Raw genomic sequence first — 16,463 nt, forward strand, 5'->3', positions numbered from 1 at the left:
AGTGAATTGCAGCCATTTAATAGCAAATAATTACTGTTATTTTAAAACATCCAATATTTGCCATTAAATGGCGGCCATCCACTGAATTTTAACAGTGTGAGAACATAGCCTGTGTTCTCAATCCACTCCTGGTTTTGGTTGCAAAATAGTGAGCAAAAATACTGTGTGTGAACATAGTCTTAAAAATGACATCCATTTAATTTCCATCAGGGGATTTGGACCAGACAATGAACTGCTGGCAGGTATCTAGACAGGTAAGTTACCCCTAGACCACAGCTCCAACACATTAGGGAGAAGAGATTCAATTATACCTGAATGTTTCTTTCAGACAAACTGCCGACACAGGACTGACCTGCAATCTGACAGCTGAGCGAGCAGGAGGCTGGGCAGCATTGATTATTCATGAAGAGGGAGGAGGATGCATGCCAGAGTGTGGCACAAACAACTGCTCTGTGACTCTTTAGTACAGTAGGAGACATAAAATTGTACAAATCCGCTGCACGGAAAATTAACAAAAAAGGCACCATGCTCACTGAGGGCTGCCAGCTACAGCACACTGTTAGCACCTTAGGTAGGGCCCAGTAGTTGACAAGATTCCCTTTAAATTAGAATGTCAAATTTTTACAATGAATATCATGGCCAAAAATCATAAATAAGTCACATTTAAAAAAAAAGGAAACTATCCATTTTACAGCCTTAGAGTATTATGTTGTTTGTTTGTTTTTGTACAAAAAGGTGCAGTAAAGTACTAAAGACCAACCAATGTTGGAGACTGAAGACACAGAATTGGCAAGTTCTACAAGCCCTTTCCCAATCTTTGTATCATAAGCAGATGGTCGACACCTGAGTGCATATTAGAGGAATTAGGTTCATTTCCCCACATACTGTTAAGGCCATCTGTAAGTACTTGTACACGCACTTCCGACACAAAACATGTCAATACAGTTAACCACTGACCCGGCTAAGATCCCAAATTATGCATAGTGCTTGGAAAAAGACACACCACAGAACCACCCACTATTCTAACGTTGGACACGGACATCAGATCTAGACAGGATCCTACATCTAGAAGACTTGGTAGACCCCCTGCAAAGGGCTACAATGGGGAAAATGAGTTTCATGAAGACTGGATATCCCTGGACAGTTTGACATTTCTGGAGATAGGTGCATCAGAAGCCAGCGAATCAATTATACCTACTAACATGCATGTTATTATTATAACAAAACATTTTATACTGCCAAGACCAGTTCAAAATATGGCGATAGATGATGTAAGGATACTATAAAGAAAGCATTAGGAAGGAAAACACCTACCATGAGAACACCAAAAGACCACCAGTCAGCACTCTGTGTATGGCCACGTCTATTTACAACCTCCGGAGCCATGTACTCCACTGTCCCGCAGAAAGAGTATGCTTTCTTCTCATGGTCTATAGACTCTTTGCTAAGCCCAAAGTCTAATAATATTTAAAAAACAAAATGTAGTTACAATAATGTTTTTGCATTTTTGACTAATAAAAAGGACAAAGGGAATATTGAAAAAAAAAAAAAAAAAAAAAAAATCACACATTTTTCCCATTGTAACAAAAAGTTACTAAAAGTGAAACGTGAACATTTATTTTAACCAATAAATAATTTTGTAATGACTCCTGTACCGCAGTAACATTTAGGAGGAATGACAAGAGCAAAACATATGGTTACGAGACAAAATGTTCCAGAATTTCAAGGGGAAGTATATAAGTATTTACCAAAAGCAACACGTAAAGAGTGGTGATAGCTAATTTTTAAGTTTATTATACAATTCTCTTGTATGTAAAGTGACAGAACAATTAGGAGCGCAATCATAATCTTCAAAATGTCATCAAGCTAGAAAACGTAAAAAGTTACTTGTACATACCTGTCAACTTGATGTGACCCTCTTCATCCAACAATATACTGAAGAAAAAAATTCAGCATTAGCATGCTTTTGACACTTCTAGTACTTTTTTTGTCCTTTATAAAACATATCAATCTTCGCAAATCTTTCAACTAAATATTATAGACAGCATCTAGGGGAGCCCTCGGATACTGTGCCATAGCGGGTTACCTCTCTGTAAAGCATATACCCAGGGCTCCAGATGGCGACCAAAATGGTCGCCAATGCGACTGACATTTTGCACATGGCGCCCAGATTTATTAATCTGGGCGCCATTTGCGACTGGCCCCGGCAGCGGCGCACTGTCTCTTTAAGATGCGCGGCTGATGCGCGGCTGCCGGGGGTGTCCCGTCCTATCCCCGGCAGCGCGGCGCATCAGTGAGCTGCCTGGGGCCCTGACTTCCGGCACAGGAAGCGCACGTCAGAGACGCTTCCTGTGTCAGAAGTCCCAGCCCCGGCGTACAGGGAGCTCACTGACGCGCCGCGCTGCCGGGGATAGGACGGGACACCCCCGGCAGCCGCGCATCAGCCGGGGACAGCGTCCGAAGAAGAAGAGGATCGCCGGGGGAGCGGGTTGTCAGGTGAGTTTGTGTGTTTGTTTTTTTTTAAATACTGCTTAGCATAGAGGAAAGGGGGGGCATCTATAATGGGGGGAGAAGAGAGTGCCATCTATAATGGGGGGAAGAGAAGGGGGGGCATCTATAATGGGGGGAGAAGAGGGGGCATCTATAATGGGGGGGAGAGGGGGCATCTATAAGGGGAGGGGGGAGAAGAGGGGGCATCTATAATGGGGGGGGAGAGGGGGCATCTATAAGGGGAGGGGAGAGGGGGCATCTATAATGGGGGGGGAGAGGGGGCATCTATAATGGGGGTAGAGGGGGTCATCTATAATGGGGGTAGAGGGGGTCATCTATAAGGGGAGGGGGCCATCTATAAGTGTAGGGCAAACTGGCTGCAGACACTGGGAGATAGATATATGCACAATTATTATTATCAGGGCCCCTCAGGTGTCTGTATTGTAGGGGGTCACTTGCATTAGTCACTAGGTGAGAGATATATCTATTTATATACACATCTTGTGGGGGGTCACTATGGCTGCAGTCATAAGTCTAGCTCAGTATGTATAGACTGTTGCAAGCTTTTAAAGGGAACCTGTCTCCCCCGGTGACGGGGTGACAGGCTCCCAACCCCCGTTAGAACCCCCTATACTCACCTCATCGCGCCGGGTCCCGCTTCTGAAAATGGTCGGGTCACGGATATCTCAGCCGCTGCAGCCTGACGCGCACACTGAGAGATGAGTCCAACGCTCATAGAGAATGACGGAGCGCTGGACTCTCCCGTCATTCTCTATGAGCGTTGGACTCATCTCTCAGCGCACGCCGGGCTGCAGCGGCTGAGATCTCCGTGACCCCGACCATCTTCAGAAGCGGGGTGAAGATGAGGTGAGTATAGGGGGTTCTAACGGGGGGTTGGGAGCCTGTCACCCCGGTACGGGGGTCGACAGGTTCCCTTTAAGTTCAAGTTCAGAAGAGTAAGCCTCATTAAAAGGCTAGCCAAGTGAAGCTGAAGTACTGAGTCAGACTGGATATGGTTGTCAAGTTGCAAGTTTCCATGTTGAACGTTTTCAAACTAAGAAAAGAAAGCATCTAAAGGAGGAGGATGCTGTCGTGGCCTCTGCACACAGTAAGTCCCATTTAACATAACATTAATTTTACATGGTTTAAAATGTTGGCGACCAAATATTCTATTTGGCGCCTAAATTTTTCAGGTTAGGAGCCAATGGCTCCCAGGTAAATTTTTTAGTCTGGAGCCCTGATACCTAACCTAACAGTCTCCTTGGTTAAGTTTTATCCCAAGAGTATAGCACAGCTAAAAGAATTGGGAACAACTGTATATGACTAAATCTTAAAGAGACTGTAAGTAGGATTATGCTGTCCTATCTAAGTGACAGAGAAGCTGAACAGAACGATGTATCACAGCTATCTGTGCAGCTGATCCAGCAATATCCTCCTGAATAACATGGACAATAAGTAGTCCTCTCCATTATGTGTGTGAGCCCAGTAGTCCTCAGTATTCATGAGACACAAAAAACCCTTTGCCCACCAGCTGCTGATTGACAGTTATCTATCCATGCCGTGTATAGGCAGCAACAGTCAATCAGCAGCTGGGGGCGGGAGGAGGGATGTGGCAAGCATCCTATTCTCTTGCATATTAGGAGAACGGCTTAACAAAATGAAGTAATGCATCGAGCTGTTCAGCATTTCTGTCATTAATTTGTGCTGCTCACATTAAGGCAGCTTAAACCTAGTGACAGATTCCCTTTAATAGTGGCATTGAATGTTTATTTCCATATACAATGCATTTACATATATACTAAGCACTTACTTCTCTGGTTTAAGGTCCCGATATATTATACCAAGTGTATGAAGATGATCTAAAGCAAGTGCCAATTCAGCCAGGTAGTATTTCACATCTTCTTCAGTGAACATTACCTAAAGCAGAAAGAATATTCAGTACATCCCACCATACTGTATGTATTCCATAATAAACCGCAGTCTGCAGTTGAACATAATGGACATTCAAACAATAGTCTGAATATAAACAGGCTACTTATCCTTTCTTACCTACTTTTACTGCTTTCTTCCAGAAATTAAGCTACAGCTGTCCATAGGTTGTGTGTGCTACCACAACTTGGCTTTTATTAGTTTCTTTTTTTGGACATATACAATCCCATTTCAAATTTAACGCAAATGAAAACTGCAAAAGTAATCTCAGGATGCCGTTTGCCCATTGGTTCATGTAACGCACAAACTTAAAGGGGACCCATCACCTCTTCAGAAACCTCATGAATTAATATGGGATGATAATATAAAATTGTCAAGTACATTTAACTAGGCAAAAAAAACAAAACAGATCCATTAAAAGTTGGCCCAACGTTGCAAAGACACAAATCACCTATGGTAGATCAAGAGGTCCATGCAAGTGCAAAGAGCTTGCAGATGGTTACGCGTGCACATTTGTAGACCTGTCTATAGTTGTGAGTTTGCAGCTATGGGCAGGAATACAGATGTGTGAATCAGGCCTAAAAGAGGTAAACGGTCTCCTCGGTGCACAGTGACTACTGCATGCTTCCTGTGTGCGACACTCAGCTTAACCCTTTACAAGCTGGAATGTCCCTCCCTAGTAGGTTAAACTTTTACATACAGCTATGTCCTAGCCTAGCAGATTAACCTTTTATAAGCTGATGAGTAATGCCCCTTTTGCTGGGTGGTATAACATGTAGAGAAATCTTATTACAAGCCTGATAAATAATATTTTGTATGAAGTATAGTTCAGCCTCTTAGCAGAGGGTAAGGAAACCTTGCTTGTTTTGCATTTTGCTGATTCGCTGCCCACTGAAAATCGATTGGTAATATAATTCGCTGGTTTGTGATTCGCTTTAGGTGAATATATATTTTCCCTTTGTATTTTAAGAACTACTCATATTAAAATGCAAAACAGGCAAATGAATTTGCTCACCAGATATGAGCACAAGGTTCTACTTTGTCATTTAGATGCTGTATAGAATAAGCTCCTCTGCCCTTCAGCTGATACCTTTCAGAGAAGAGAATCACCAGATAAACTGCCCCTATCTGTCCTCCCCATAAACAGGAACGTTCAGCATGGCTGAGTGTTCTTGTGTCCTTTATGGGAAGGGGTAAGCCGAAGCAAGAGAGCTCACGCTGCAGCTTATCTCTCCTGAAACAAAGGGGTCCATCATGCCCGATCCTCATATCCACTATACACGAGTGGGTATAGCCATCAAAAGTCTAAAAGTGTATGAGGACCTAAGTAAATTTATTGAAAACAAAAATATTAATCAAGAAAGTCAATGTATTAGTTTAGTACACAATGCCCTATAGTTATTTTCTGTGTTCTTTTTTTCTTTTGAAAAGCACAGTGTAAGAACAGTTTTCACATTGTATTTCCCCACTGTGTATAAGGCATACAAAAAAAAGCAACTCACAAAACACTCCAGCTATTTAACTTTCATAGCATTTTCTTTTCTGCTTTCACAAGAAATGTTAGAATAATGTTAGTAAAAAGGGAAAAATTACCTCTTTGGATAAGCGTGTAAACAAATCCCCACCCCTGAGAAAATCCAAAATTAGGTATAGTTTGCCTTCTGTTTGGAAAGCTGAAAAAAGATTATAGGAGGAGTAAATCATATTGAACAAATGAGCATGCACACCAAAGCACTATCTGAATTAAACACAGACTATTTTAGAAGGGTATCATTTATAGATTTTCTTCTAGGTTATATTATGGTACTTTTTTTTTATACATTAATAACTTTTACTGACATAATCCTAAGGCAAACAGTGGGATAAAATCTTGTACTCTCTCACATCGTACTGGACCTAGTAGTAGACTGCTCAGCAGTAATGTAATGCATTTATCAAATGCCGCTACAAATAGAAAAGCTCATAAATATTTATTAGAGGCTCAGCGTCTGTCCGCCCTTTTAAAATATAAAATTTTGCAGCTTCCACTAAATTTCTCGACCCAGTCAGCATGTCTGCTGCTATTTCCACGCTGAAGTAAACATACTGTTGTCTACTCATACAGAACAAAGGTGCGGTGATGCATATAAGCCTGGGCTACTCCAAAAGGTCTCTCTTGCCAAGTGAATGGGGCCCTTTGGATACATTAGGTGCAGTCTGTCAAAGTAATGTACACAGCCTTTATTCTGAAAATCTTATTCACTCCCTATGGGCTCTTACAGAGCTACCTACTCTCTGTCGTCTGACCAACACCCCATCAAGGCAGGAAGCATTTGTACTGCAAGAGAACAGTACGGGCACCCTGCTGGAGGCCATTGGAACAGGCTGCCGTGTGTAGGTGGCGAGCAGAACATCCAAGTTCTGTGTGTATCGGCAGGAATTATAGTCAGTATTTGTATTAAACCCAGGAGTGAAACAAACACAGAAAAAAAAAAAAAGAAACAAGAAAACATTGGACATATGGATGAAATGGCCTTGGTTCGTTTTGTCATGTTTCTTTTGGGTTCAAAAATAGCTGAAAAAATTTTTTGGGTGGAAAACAGCCTCAGAGCATCTGTATGTGATAGGAATTTGTTGAGACCACATTAAACGTGAAGACCACACATGGTACTTTTCACATATCTGTCTGTACTGCCATAACTTTTAAAAATGCTTTTATTTCTTGTGCAAAGAATAAAAGAAGCTCTCTCAAGCCCCTGATCAGCGGCAAACTGGAATGACCCCTCACTTCCCTCCTATTTCTAAAGCTTAGTTTCTAGCTGACAATTGAGCAGGGTCAGGTATAGCAGGGGGAGCGAGGAGACACTATCTTGCAGCAGTGCAGGGGCTTAGGAACTCCTCTTTATCATGTTTCTACATTCCGGAAGCATAAATGGATAAATAAAGGCTACCATGTGTCTCCATGATCTAATAGTGTCAGCAGTTTGGAAAGTGTAAAACATTTGAAAAAATTGCTTTCGTTTGCATTTCCCATAACCTAACAAAAGTTCAGGTGATGGTAATACCCCTATGTACAAAGAGGACCTGTCAGCAATCCTGACATGTCTGCTTTAGCAAATACCTGTATTCCCCATAAAAAACTATCCTAGAAAACCTTTTGCAACAAAATAAGTGCTGTTCTTTAGTTATCTGGATACCTAGATAAATGGGAGTTACCATTTCCCCTGTCAAAGGAAGTGTGTCCCTGCAGTCAGCTGTCAGCTTAGACTGGACAATGTCAGACTGGGTATGGACAAACCCAGCAGTCAATTTATTAGTACATTTCGAGGGAAAATAACAGAGGAACAGTACAACAAAGCTTTATAAGAAATCATGCGGCAGAACTGGTATTTTATAAACACACAAGTTTACAAAAACTGACAGGTGAAGAGAACCCACAGGCCATCTTTATACAAACCACATATAAATTACTATGTTGTCTCATATCTACATATTTAGTTTTTCTTTTGAATTTGTGGTACTTTCTTTTAAGTTTGCAAAACAATCCATAAGAGAAACGTATACATGATATTTTATGTAAAGTACCATCTGTATAAAACTGTAATTAAAAAGATGTGAAGGAAAACAGAAGCTGCTTTCTACATGCAGAACATTCACATTGAAGTGGCAACTGTGTAAAAACCTAAGAGGACTTCAAAGCCAGTGTGAGAGGAGAGACAGGCAAAGTTTAGTAAAAAGTCTATACTTGGAGGAAATCTCAGACAGACAGGACATGTTCCTGTGGGTTAATAGGTGGTGATCATTTTAACATTTGCATAGAGCGTAACTGTTAACAAGAAGCAGAGGAATTACGTGAGAGCAAGACGTGACATTCTACCAGCTGGTGCGATTCTATCAGCGTTCAGAAATCTATTACTCACCATAGTGCAATTTGACAATAAACGGATGATTAACTTCCACTAAAATATCACGCTCCATTTTTGTTCTGACACGATCTCGAACTGCAGGTTAGAGAGAGAGAGAGAGAGAAAAAAAAAATCAATTTGAAGTTTGAAAGCACCTTTCCACCCAAAACCCCTCTCTACTAGCTACTAGCCATGCTGATCATATTGTCTTCTCATATCACACTACGTTAGCAGGTCAACTGACAATTTAATGGTGAATCCAACACATCCTCATCTTTACATAAAATATTGTGGTTAAAGGAGGTCTATTCTGTCATGGGTGCCCGATTCCAGTGCTGTCCTTGCTTGCAGTAGTTTTAATTAAATCACTAGCCCATTAATTTATGTATGCACCTTCTGTAGTCCCTGATATTTAATAACCCCTCTAGCGGGCAATGATTGACAGTGCTCGACCTATGGACAGTATAGGGAGGAAGCGGTCATGAATACCAATGCTGCGATGATCATACTTGCCAGTTTCCACTCCTGCGCTGTTCTTCCTTCTCCTGAATGACTTCCAGCTCAGGTAATACCAGAGGGCACTGGGACATCATAGGAATGAGGAAGAACACAGGAGCATTGACTAAACTATAACACAGCTGCAGCGTCAGAGGAAAAGGTAAGTATGCCATGATTTGATGGTTTAGAACACGCAGAGCCATGAGTTTCTCTTTGTGGTTTTCCTAAAAACTCTCTTTAAAGGGAACCAATCATGCCGAAAATTGCCCTGATAAGTAAAGGTGCTGGCACATCACCCAGCACGCTTCCCAAACATACCCCTGTACCCTCTGTGCCCCCCTCTATTAGACCGTATTCTTACTTTTATGAAGTCCTGCGCTGTATGTAAATTGCAAGCAAGTAGTCAAGCTGGGCGTATCTAGTCACGGTCCTGGGTGGTTGGAATCGCTGTAACCACTCCCAGAGTGGCATGATTGAAAGACCTGCATTCCGCTGATGTTGACCGGGGCCTGCGTTCCACATTGGCGGCATGCTGCCGTCTTCAGGACGCATCGCATGCGCAGTATGTCAGCATCTTCTCTCACCGTACAGCGCATACGCGGCATGCTAATGTCGCCGTGCCACTGACGTGGAACGCAGACCCCGGGTGACGTCAGCGGAATGCAGGTCTTTCAATCCCGCCCCTCTTGCTGTGATTACAGCAATTCAACCGCCCAGAACCATGACTAGATACGCCCACCGTGACTACTTGCCTGCAATTTACATACAGCACAGGACTTCATAAAAGTAAGAATACGGGGGGCGGAGCGAGCCAGCGATGTGAGCAGACGCGTGGTGCTGGAGCTCCGTCCTGTGGCCTGCAAATCAGCCCATAATTAGCCTTCCCGGCACCCCCAAAGATTCCCCCTACACATGGGGAAGACCCCCAAAGGCCGGCAGCAGCACCCCACACCGGAAACCCACCGGAGGAGCCGTACCCAGACGCTGGATCGGTTCCTAGCTCCGGGGCCCAGCAGCAGCACCCTACCGGACACCCCGTCGGAGGCTGAGGCGGTCTCCACCCGCCAGACACGGTCCCCGGCTCATCTTACCTCACCGCCGGACCCGCCGATCACGCATCCGCTCACCCCTCTGGAACAGGCGAGTAGAGGTCCTCTGACGCGCTCGGCTCAGCAGGGAGGAGGAAGACGGGCGCCATCTTGCCCACGTGTCCGGCGCAGAGGTACGGGATCCAGACCGGGCATTTCCTGGCTGCCGGCTCGGACCACCAGGCGCTCGCAGGCCTCCTCTCCAAGGACTCTCCGGGGGGCGAACTTGCTGAGCCGGGTGAGTGGGGGAGGCTCGGAAAACAGCAGGTCCCCTCAGTCGGCTCTTGCTGCTGGAGAGGCGTCATCTTGCCTGCAGCACTGCTCTCCCAGGGGACACGCCGCAGTCACTCCGCAGCCCCTTTCCTCCTCGCAGAGACTGCCTACCCTCCACCTGGCTGCTCCCCCTGCGGCTTCTCTCACCCCAGCTCCAAGACAGCTTACCCCCACAACATCAGGGGGCATATTGCTAACTGAGGAGGCCCACTTCCCTGTGGCTGGAGCTGCTCCCCTCCCCTCCTCTATCCCTGTCTTGCTACAGCCAGCTATGTCTGTTGCCCCTCAACCTCATGAGGAGGGGCGGGCTGGCACTGTGAGGAAGAAAGCACCTAAACAGCCTCCACCCCAGCCCGCAACCAGAGACACTGCCAGGGATGCCTGCCCTGATACTAATGACTGGCAGACCTCCAGAGACTCAGACTCTGACTCCTCTTTGTTTGGCCCGCAATCACAGAGAGGCATGCATAGACTTCTATCTCAGCTACCAACCAAAAATGATTTCCAACTGCTGATAGCCGAGGTTAAGGAAGCGTTTAAAACCGAAATCTCTGAAATTCGCAAAGACATCCAGCACATTACTAACCGGGTTGAGGGTGTTGAGGAAGAACATGATGCCACTCGGGCCTACATAGCCCAATTACACACCACTGTAGCGGCCCAATCATCTATGCTGAATGACGTGCAACGCCATCTAGAGGATATAGATAATAGAGGACGCCGCAATAACATCCGAGTCCGGGGTTTACCGGAAGCGACCCAGGCTGACGATCTTCCGGACACTTTGGAAGCCATATTTAATACAATTCTGGGGGAACCCGCTTCCCACAAGATAAAGTTGGACCGGGCCCACCGGGCTCTCCGGCCTAAATCAGCTAACGGCAACCCGAGAGATGTGATATGCTGCGTACACGATTTTGCTTTAAAGGAACGCATTATGACCAAAGCACGTTCCCTGAAGGACTTTGACTTTGATGGAGCGCCTCTTCAGCTCTTTCCGGACCTTGCCTGGGTCACTCTACAGAAGCGGAGATTTCTACGCCCCCTCCTGCAAGTCCTATGGGATCACCAGGCAACGTACCGCTGGAACTTTCCTTTCTCCCTGACGGCCAGGAGGGACGGCAAGTCGGCCACTCTACGTGACCTGGAGGACCTGCCGCATCTCTGTGAAACCCTGGACATCCCCCTTCCGCAGATCTCTGAGTGGGTGATTGCCCCACCTCCTCCACCCCCGCCGGATGAGGTCTGGCGGCCTGTGCGACAGAAGCGTCAGAGGCCTCATCCCCGAAACCCTTCATCACCTCCTTGAGCGGCCGCTGATGGCAGGCTACTTCCCGTCCACTTTTGGGGACTCCCCCTCCTCCATTTCCCTTGTTCCCATTTTTTTCTCCTGATGCCGGGACCTTTGCCACACCCCTGATGGGCTGTACTATTTTGCCAACTATGAGCTACAAAGCTGCAAGGACGGAGTACCCACACTGTTGGTTTCCGTTTGCTGTGTGGTTGCTGTCTTTAGTTCTCTTCTCCCTCTGGGCTCATTGCCTGGCTCCCCCGCTTCCCTAGGAGCGTTTGTCCTCTGTCCTTTCCTTCCCCGAACTCCTTTTCCTTGGTGACAGAGGAAGGACCTATTGCTCCCACCCATGCATTTTTTGCGTGGGTTTTTGGCTCACAGCCACTTTTTTCCTTTATGGGAGCCCTTGTTCTTAATTGATTTACTGTACCAATGTGTTTTTTTTTGTGTTTATCGTGTTGTCTTTTTCGTCCCCTCCCTCCATGTCTCTCCCACTGTTGTGTCCCCCTCCTTTTTCCTACAGTTCTGGAGGTTGCTGCCCTGGTTCGACACTGTTCCTGACTTCCCACTACCTGGAGCCCGTTGGATGGGGTCTGGTGAGTCTCACTGCACACGCATTGTCCTCTCCCCCTACACTTCTTATGGCTAAGATTGTCACACTTAATGTTAAGGGACTAAACTCCAATCTGAAGAGACGCCTGCTCCTGCAGGAATTAAGATCTCAGAAAGCCGATATAGCATATATACAGGAAACTCATTTTGATGCCTCCGCCACCTTTAACTTTGCCAAACACTCATATCCACTAGTTCACTCTGCCTCTATGGGCTGTAAGCGGGGGGGTGTAGCCATCATGGTCTCCCGGACCTGTCCCCTACAAGTGGAGACGACCTACTCAGACCCCGGCGGTCGATATGTCATAATTGAGGGGTCCATCCAAGGCAGACCTCTACTGTTATGCAACGTCTATGCCCCTAATAGGAAGCAGATTCCCTTTCTCCGCGGGGTCCTCAGGCGCCTCTCTCGATACCCTCCTTCGCCATGGATCCTAGGAGGCGATTTTAACCTCCCTTTTTCTGAGGTGATGGATAGGCACTCGATCTCTGGCGCCCCACCCTCTCCCGACCAGTGTCGGCTTTCTACTGAGTTTCGGAAGCTAATCCGACAACACAGTCTCTTTGATCTATGGCGCATTGAGCACCCTGGGGAGAAACTTTTCTCCTTCTACTCCCACCCTAGGCAAACACACACGAGAATTGATTATCTCTTCGGCAACATCCCTACAGTGCGTTTGCTCAAAGGTTCAAATATCGACCCCATTTCTTGGTCGGACCACGGACCGGTTAGCGTCTCTCTAGCTTCCCTACTGTCCCCTATTCGCCACTGTCACTGGCGTCTCAATGAGTCGCTATTGAAAACACAGACTCTAAAAGATTCTATCCAACACTGTATTGAGACCTACTTTGCTGAGAATGAAGGTTCGGTCTCTGCCCAGTCTACCCTGTGGGAAGCCCATAAGGCGGTTATTAGAGGCCACTGCATCGCCCTGGGGTCTAGAGGGAAGAAGGATAGATTAGAGGCTATTAAAGAGACCAAATCAAGGATTAGTGCCTTGGAGGCTGCTCTTTCCTCCCGGCCATCTGTCCGGGGTCTGCGTAGACTGATCGCGGCCAGAGCCAAACTGAAAGACCTCCTTACACACAAAGTGGAACGCTTGCTCCTGTTCTCGAAGCAACGCTTCTATGAGAAGGGGAATAGGGCTCATACCCTGCTGGCACGTATGCTAAATGACCGTTCGGTTGCTCAGTCTCCGCAGGCCCTTAGGGACCACCTGGGCCGTACCAAATTTCACCCTAAGGACATATCCTCGATTTTTGAGCGATACTTTTCAAAATTGTATTCTTTACCCTCTTCCCTTCCTTCTGATCCTGCAGCGAGAGCCAGACAAATACAAGCCTTCCTTTCACAGTGTGGACTGCCCACACTCTCCCAGGAGGCGGTTGAGCAATTAAATGCTCCAATCTCCCTAGAGGAGTTATCTGGGGTGCTTAAGGATCTTCCTTCGGGACGCTCGCCGGGACCAGACGGATTTACGTATCTGTACTTTAAGACCTTTCAGGAGCAACTCGGCCCGCGGCTAGTATCCCTGTTTAATTCCTTCATGGAGGGCTCTGAGACTCCCCCCCCCCCCTCTATGCTCCATTCCCTGGTCACCCTTATCCCCAAACCTAACAAGGACCCGCTAGAATGCTCCAGCTACCGGCCCATTGCACTGCTCAATGCTGATCTGAAGATTTTCACGAAAATCTTGGCCAACCGCCTTAATCTCTGGCTACCAGGATTGGTGGATAAGGACCAAGTGGGCTTTGTAATGGGTCGACAGGGAGCGGATAACACTAGACGGGCTGCCAACATTATAGATGCGGTTAACTTACAAGCGGATAAAGCCTTGATACTAAGCCTTGATGCGGAGAAGGCATTCGACCGCCTTGGTTGGCCCTTCCTTTTTGAAACTCTTCAGACTTTTGGCTTTGCAGGTCCCTTTGTTACAGCCCTCCAGGGGCTTTATTCCCGCCCCACGGCCTCCATTAAAATGCCTCACCAACTCTCGAGAACTTTCTCCCTTCACAATGGGACCCGCCAGGGCTGCCCCCTGTCCCCGCTACTGTTTGTGCTCTGCATAGAACCTCTGGCGGCAGCCATCAGAAACAGTACGGATATCCAGGGGGTACACATTAGGGGTATGGAATACAAACTGATGCTGTTTGCAGATGATGTCTTACTTACCCTAACTAATCTACCCACCACTCTCCCGAACCTCCATAAATTGCTCCAAGACTTTGGGGTCTTATCTGGGTACAAGGTGAATACTGCCAAGACGGAGGCTCTTCCATTAAACTTGCCCGAAAACGAACTTCGCTCCCTCAGAGCCAATTTCCATTTCCGGTGGTCCTGCGACTCCATCGGGTACCTGGGTATCCGCCTCACCTCCTCATATTCTTCCTTGTACCTAGCTAATTATCCCACGCTCTTCCGAAATGTGAAATCCCTCCTATTGTCCTGGAATAAACATTTTATCTCCCTACTAGGCCGAATAGCGGCGGTTAAGATGACTATCCTCCCCAAATTACTATATCATTTTGTGACATTACCAGTAAAAGTCCCTATGCGAGAACTAAAAGCGATCCAAACCGCCATTTTCCGGTTTATATGGAACTCTAAGCGCCATAGAATCCCCAAAACTGTCATGATGGCCAGTAAGACTCAGGGGGGGTTGGCGACGCCTTATATTCTGCATTATTATTGGGCAGCGCACCTAAGGGTTATCCCATCTTGGTCCTCCTACCATGCATACAGCAAATGAATGGCAATAGAAAGGAGGTGGCTGGCCCCCATACACCCAAATTCCCTCCTGTGGCTTCCTGACCCTGTCACCCCCTTGCCCCGATCACTCTTAGGGCCTATCAGATTCACTAAGCATATCTGGGACACTTGCTCTAAGCGATTTCAACTCTCTTCCACAGCTCCCCCCCTGGTCTCTTTCCTTCTCACTCCGGCTTTTCGGCCGGGCTTGGAGTCCGTGGTGGTACAGGCTTGGGGTTCTCGAGGACTCTTTCATTTTGCGGATGTTGTGAACCCTCTGACGCGCTCCCTGCTCTCTTTTGACGATTTATGTGAGAGACGGGCTCTGCCCACCTCTGAGCATTACACTTTTCTGCAGTTGCGGCATTTCATGTCGACGCACATAGGTAGCACCACGGTCTCTAAGCCCACGGCCTTTGAACAACTGGTCAGAGCCGGCCCGGGTGTGAAAGGTCTTGTTTCCGACATATATAAGATATTGGGCTCACCAGTAAATGACTCACCAGTCCGGCACACATACATGACTAAGTGGGAGACGATCTTGGCCAAACCAATACCCCCTGAGCACTGGGAAATTATTTGGGACAGGGCGGCTAAGTCTTCTCCATGTGTTACCTACAAAGAAACCCAATATAAATTGCTAATGTTTTGGTACCACACCCCCGAGTTGCTCCACAAACTAAACAGATCCATATCGCCCCTGTGCTGGAGGTGCCATACTGGGGTGGGGACTTTATACCATGTTTTTTGGGAATGCTCTGTTATTCGGCCTTATTGGACCACCGTATGCGAGGTATTTTCCTTAGTATTGCAACACCCCTTTCCACCTGACCCAGTGTCTTGCCTCCTTAACCTGACCCCTAAGTCGGTGGGAAAGAAATCCACCAAGCTGCTCTTGCAAATGTTGACAGCAGCTAAAACCTTGATCGCTAGACAATGGAAGTCAGTTCTCCCTCCCTCCCTTACTGACTTGGTCGCAAGGATTAAGGAGGTACGAACGATGGAATCACTGACGGCAAGGCTGAATAATAGTGTGGTTGCCTTTGAGGCTGTATGGGCCCCATGGGACGGGTATTGTTCACAACAGGGTTATACCTGATGGACTCCAGAACTGATCCCCCCTCCCCCCCTCCAACCCCCTCTTTACCTTCCCGATTCCTTCCCCATCTCCTCCCCCTCAACATGTCTTTGATGTCTTATTGTCTATGTACGTCTTCCCCTGTAGGTCCTTATGGTGTTCACCTTAGTTTGACTCTTTGACCTTTTTTGTACTTGCGGTTTTGAAACATGTCCACGATTATACTGCATACTGCAGATTGCTTTATACTACCGCTGTTTATTGTGCACTGCATTCTTTTACTGTTTATATGAAAACTTTAATAAATATTACAGTTATAAAAAAAAAAAAAGTAAGAATACGGTCTAATAGAGGGGGGCACGGAGGGTACAGGGGGATGTTTGGGAAGAGTGCTGGATGATGTGCCAGCACCTTTACTTATCATTAGGGCGATTTTCAGCGTGATTTGTTTCAAGACCATTGCAAAAGTTACAAAAGGCAGCTGATCTATTCTTGCTGTCAAAAAACAGTGCAACCCTGATAAACCTCATTGTGATCAAATGGGTCAATGGAAGGATTGTGTTTATCCGAA

General features: G+C 46.4%; 1 protein-coding gene and 1 long non-coding RNA gene across 4 annotated transcripts in view; one reads left to right on the forward strand and one right to left on the reverse strand.

Annotated features, from left to right (window-relative positions):
- LOC138767906 (uncharacterized) overlaps positions 1-1,545 on the forward strand; it is a 10,728-nt gene extending 9,183 nt beyond the window's left edge. Inside the window, exon 3 of the long non-coding RNA XR_011358877.1 lies at positions 736-1,545. This is a non-coding gene — a long non-coding RNA (uncharacterized lncRNA). The remainder of the gene's footprint in view (positions 1-735) is intronic.
- The window catches only part of RPS6KA3 (ribosomal protein S6 kinase A3), a 95,713-nt gene that overhangs the window by 32,425 nt on the left and 46,825 nt on the right, over positions 1-16,463 (reverse strand). For all 3 annotated transcript variants that reach the window (XM_069945776.1, XM_069945775.1, XM_069945777.1), the window contains exons 5-9: positions 8,319-8,399; positions 6,013-6,092; positions 4,301-4,407; positions 1,898-1,935; positions 1,315-1,457 (exon numbers count right to left, since the gene is read on the reverse strand). In XM_069945776.1, the coding sequence (XP_069801877.1) occupies positions 1,315-1,457; positions 1,898-1,935; positions 4,301-4,407; positions 6,013-6,092; positions 8,319-8,399 (449 nt within the window). The remainder of the gene's footprint in view (positions 1-1,314; positions 1,458-1,897; positions 1,936-4,300; positions 4,408-6,012; positions 6,093-8,318; positions 8,400-16,463) is intronic.

The sequence above is a fragment of the Dendropsophus ebraccatus genome, chromosome 11 (genome assembly GCF_027789765.1).
Source record: "Dendropsophus ebraccatus isolate aDenEbr1 chromosome 11, aDenEbr1.pat, whole genome shotgun sequence".
Taxonomy (NCBI): domain Eukaryota; kingdom Metazoa; phylum Chordata; class Amphibia; order Anura; family Hylidae; genus Dendropsophus; species Dendropsophus ebraccatus.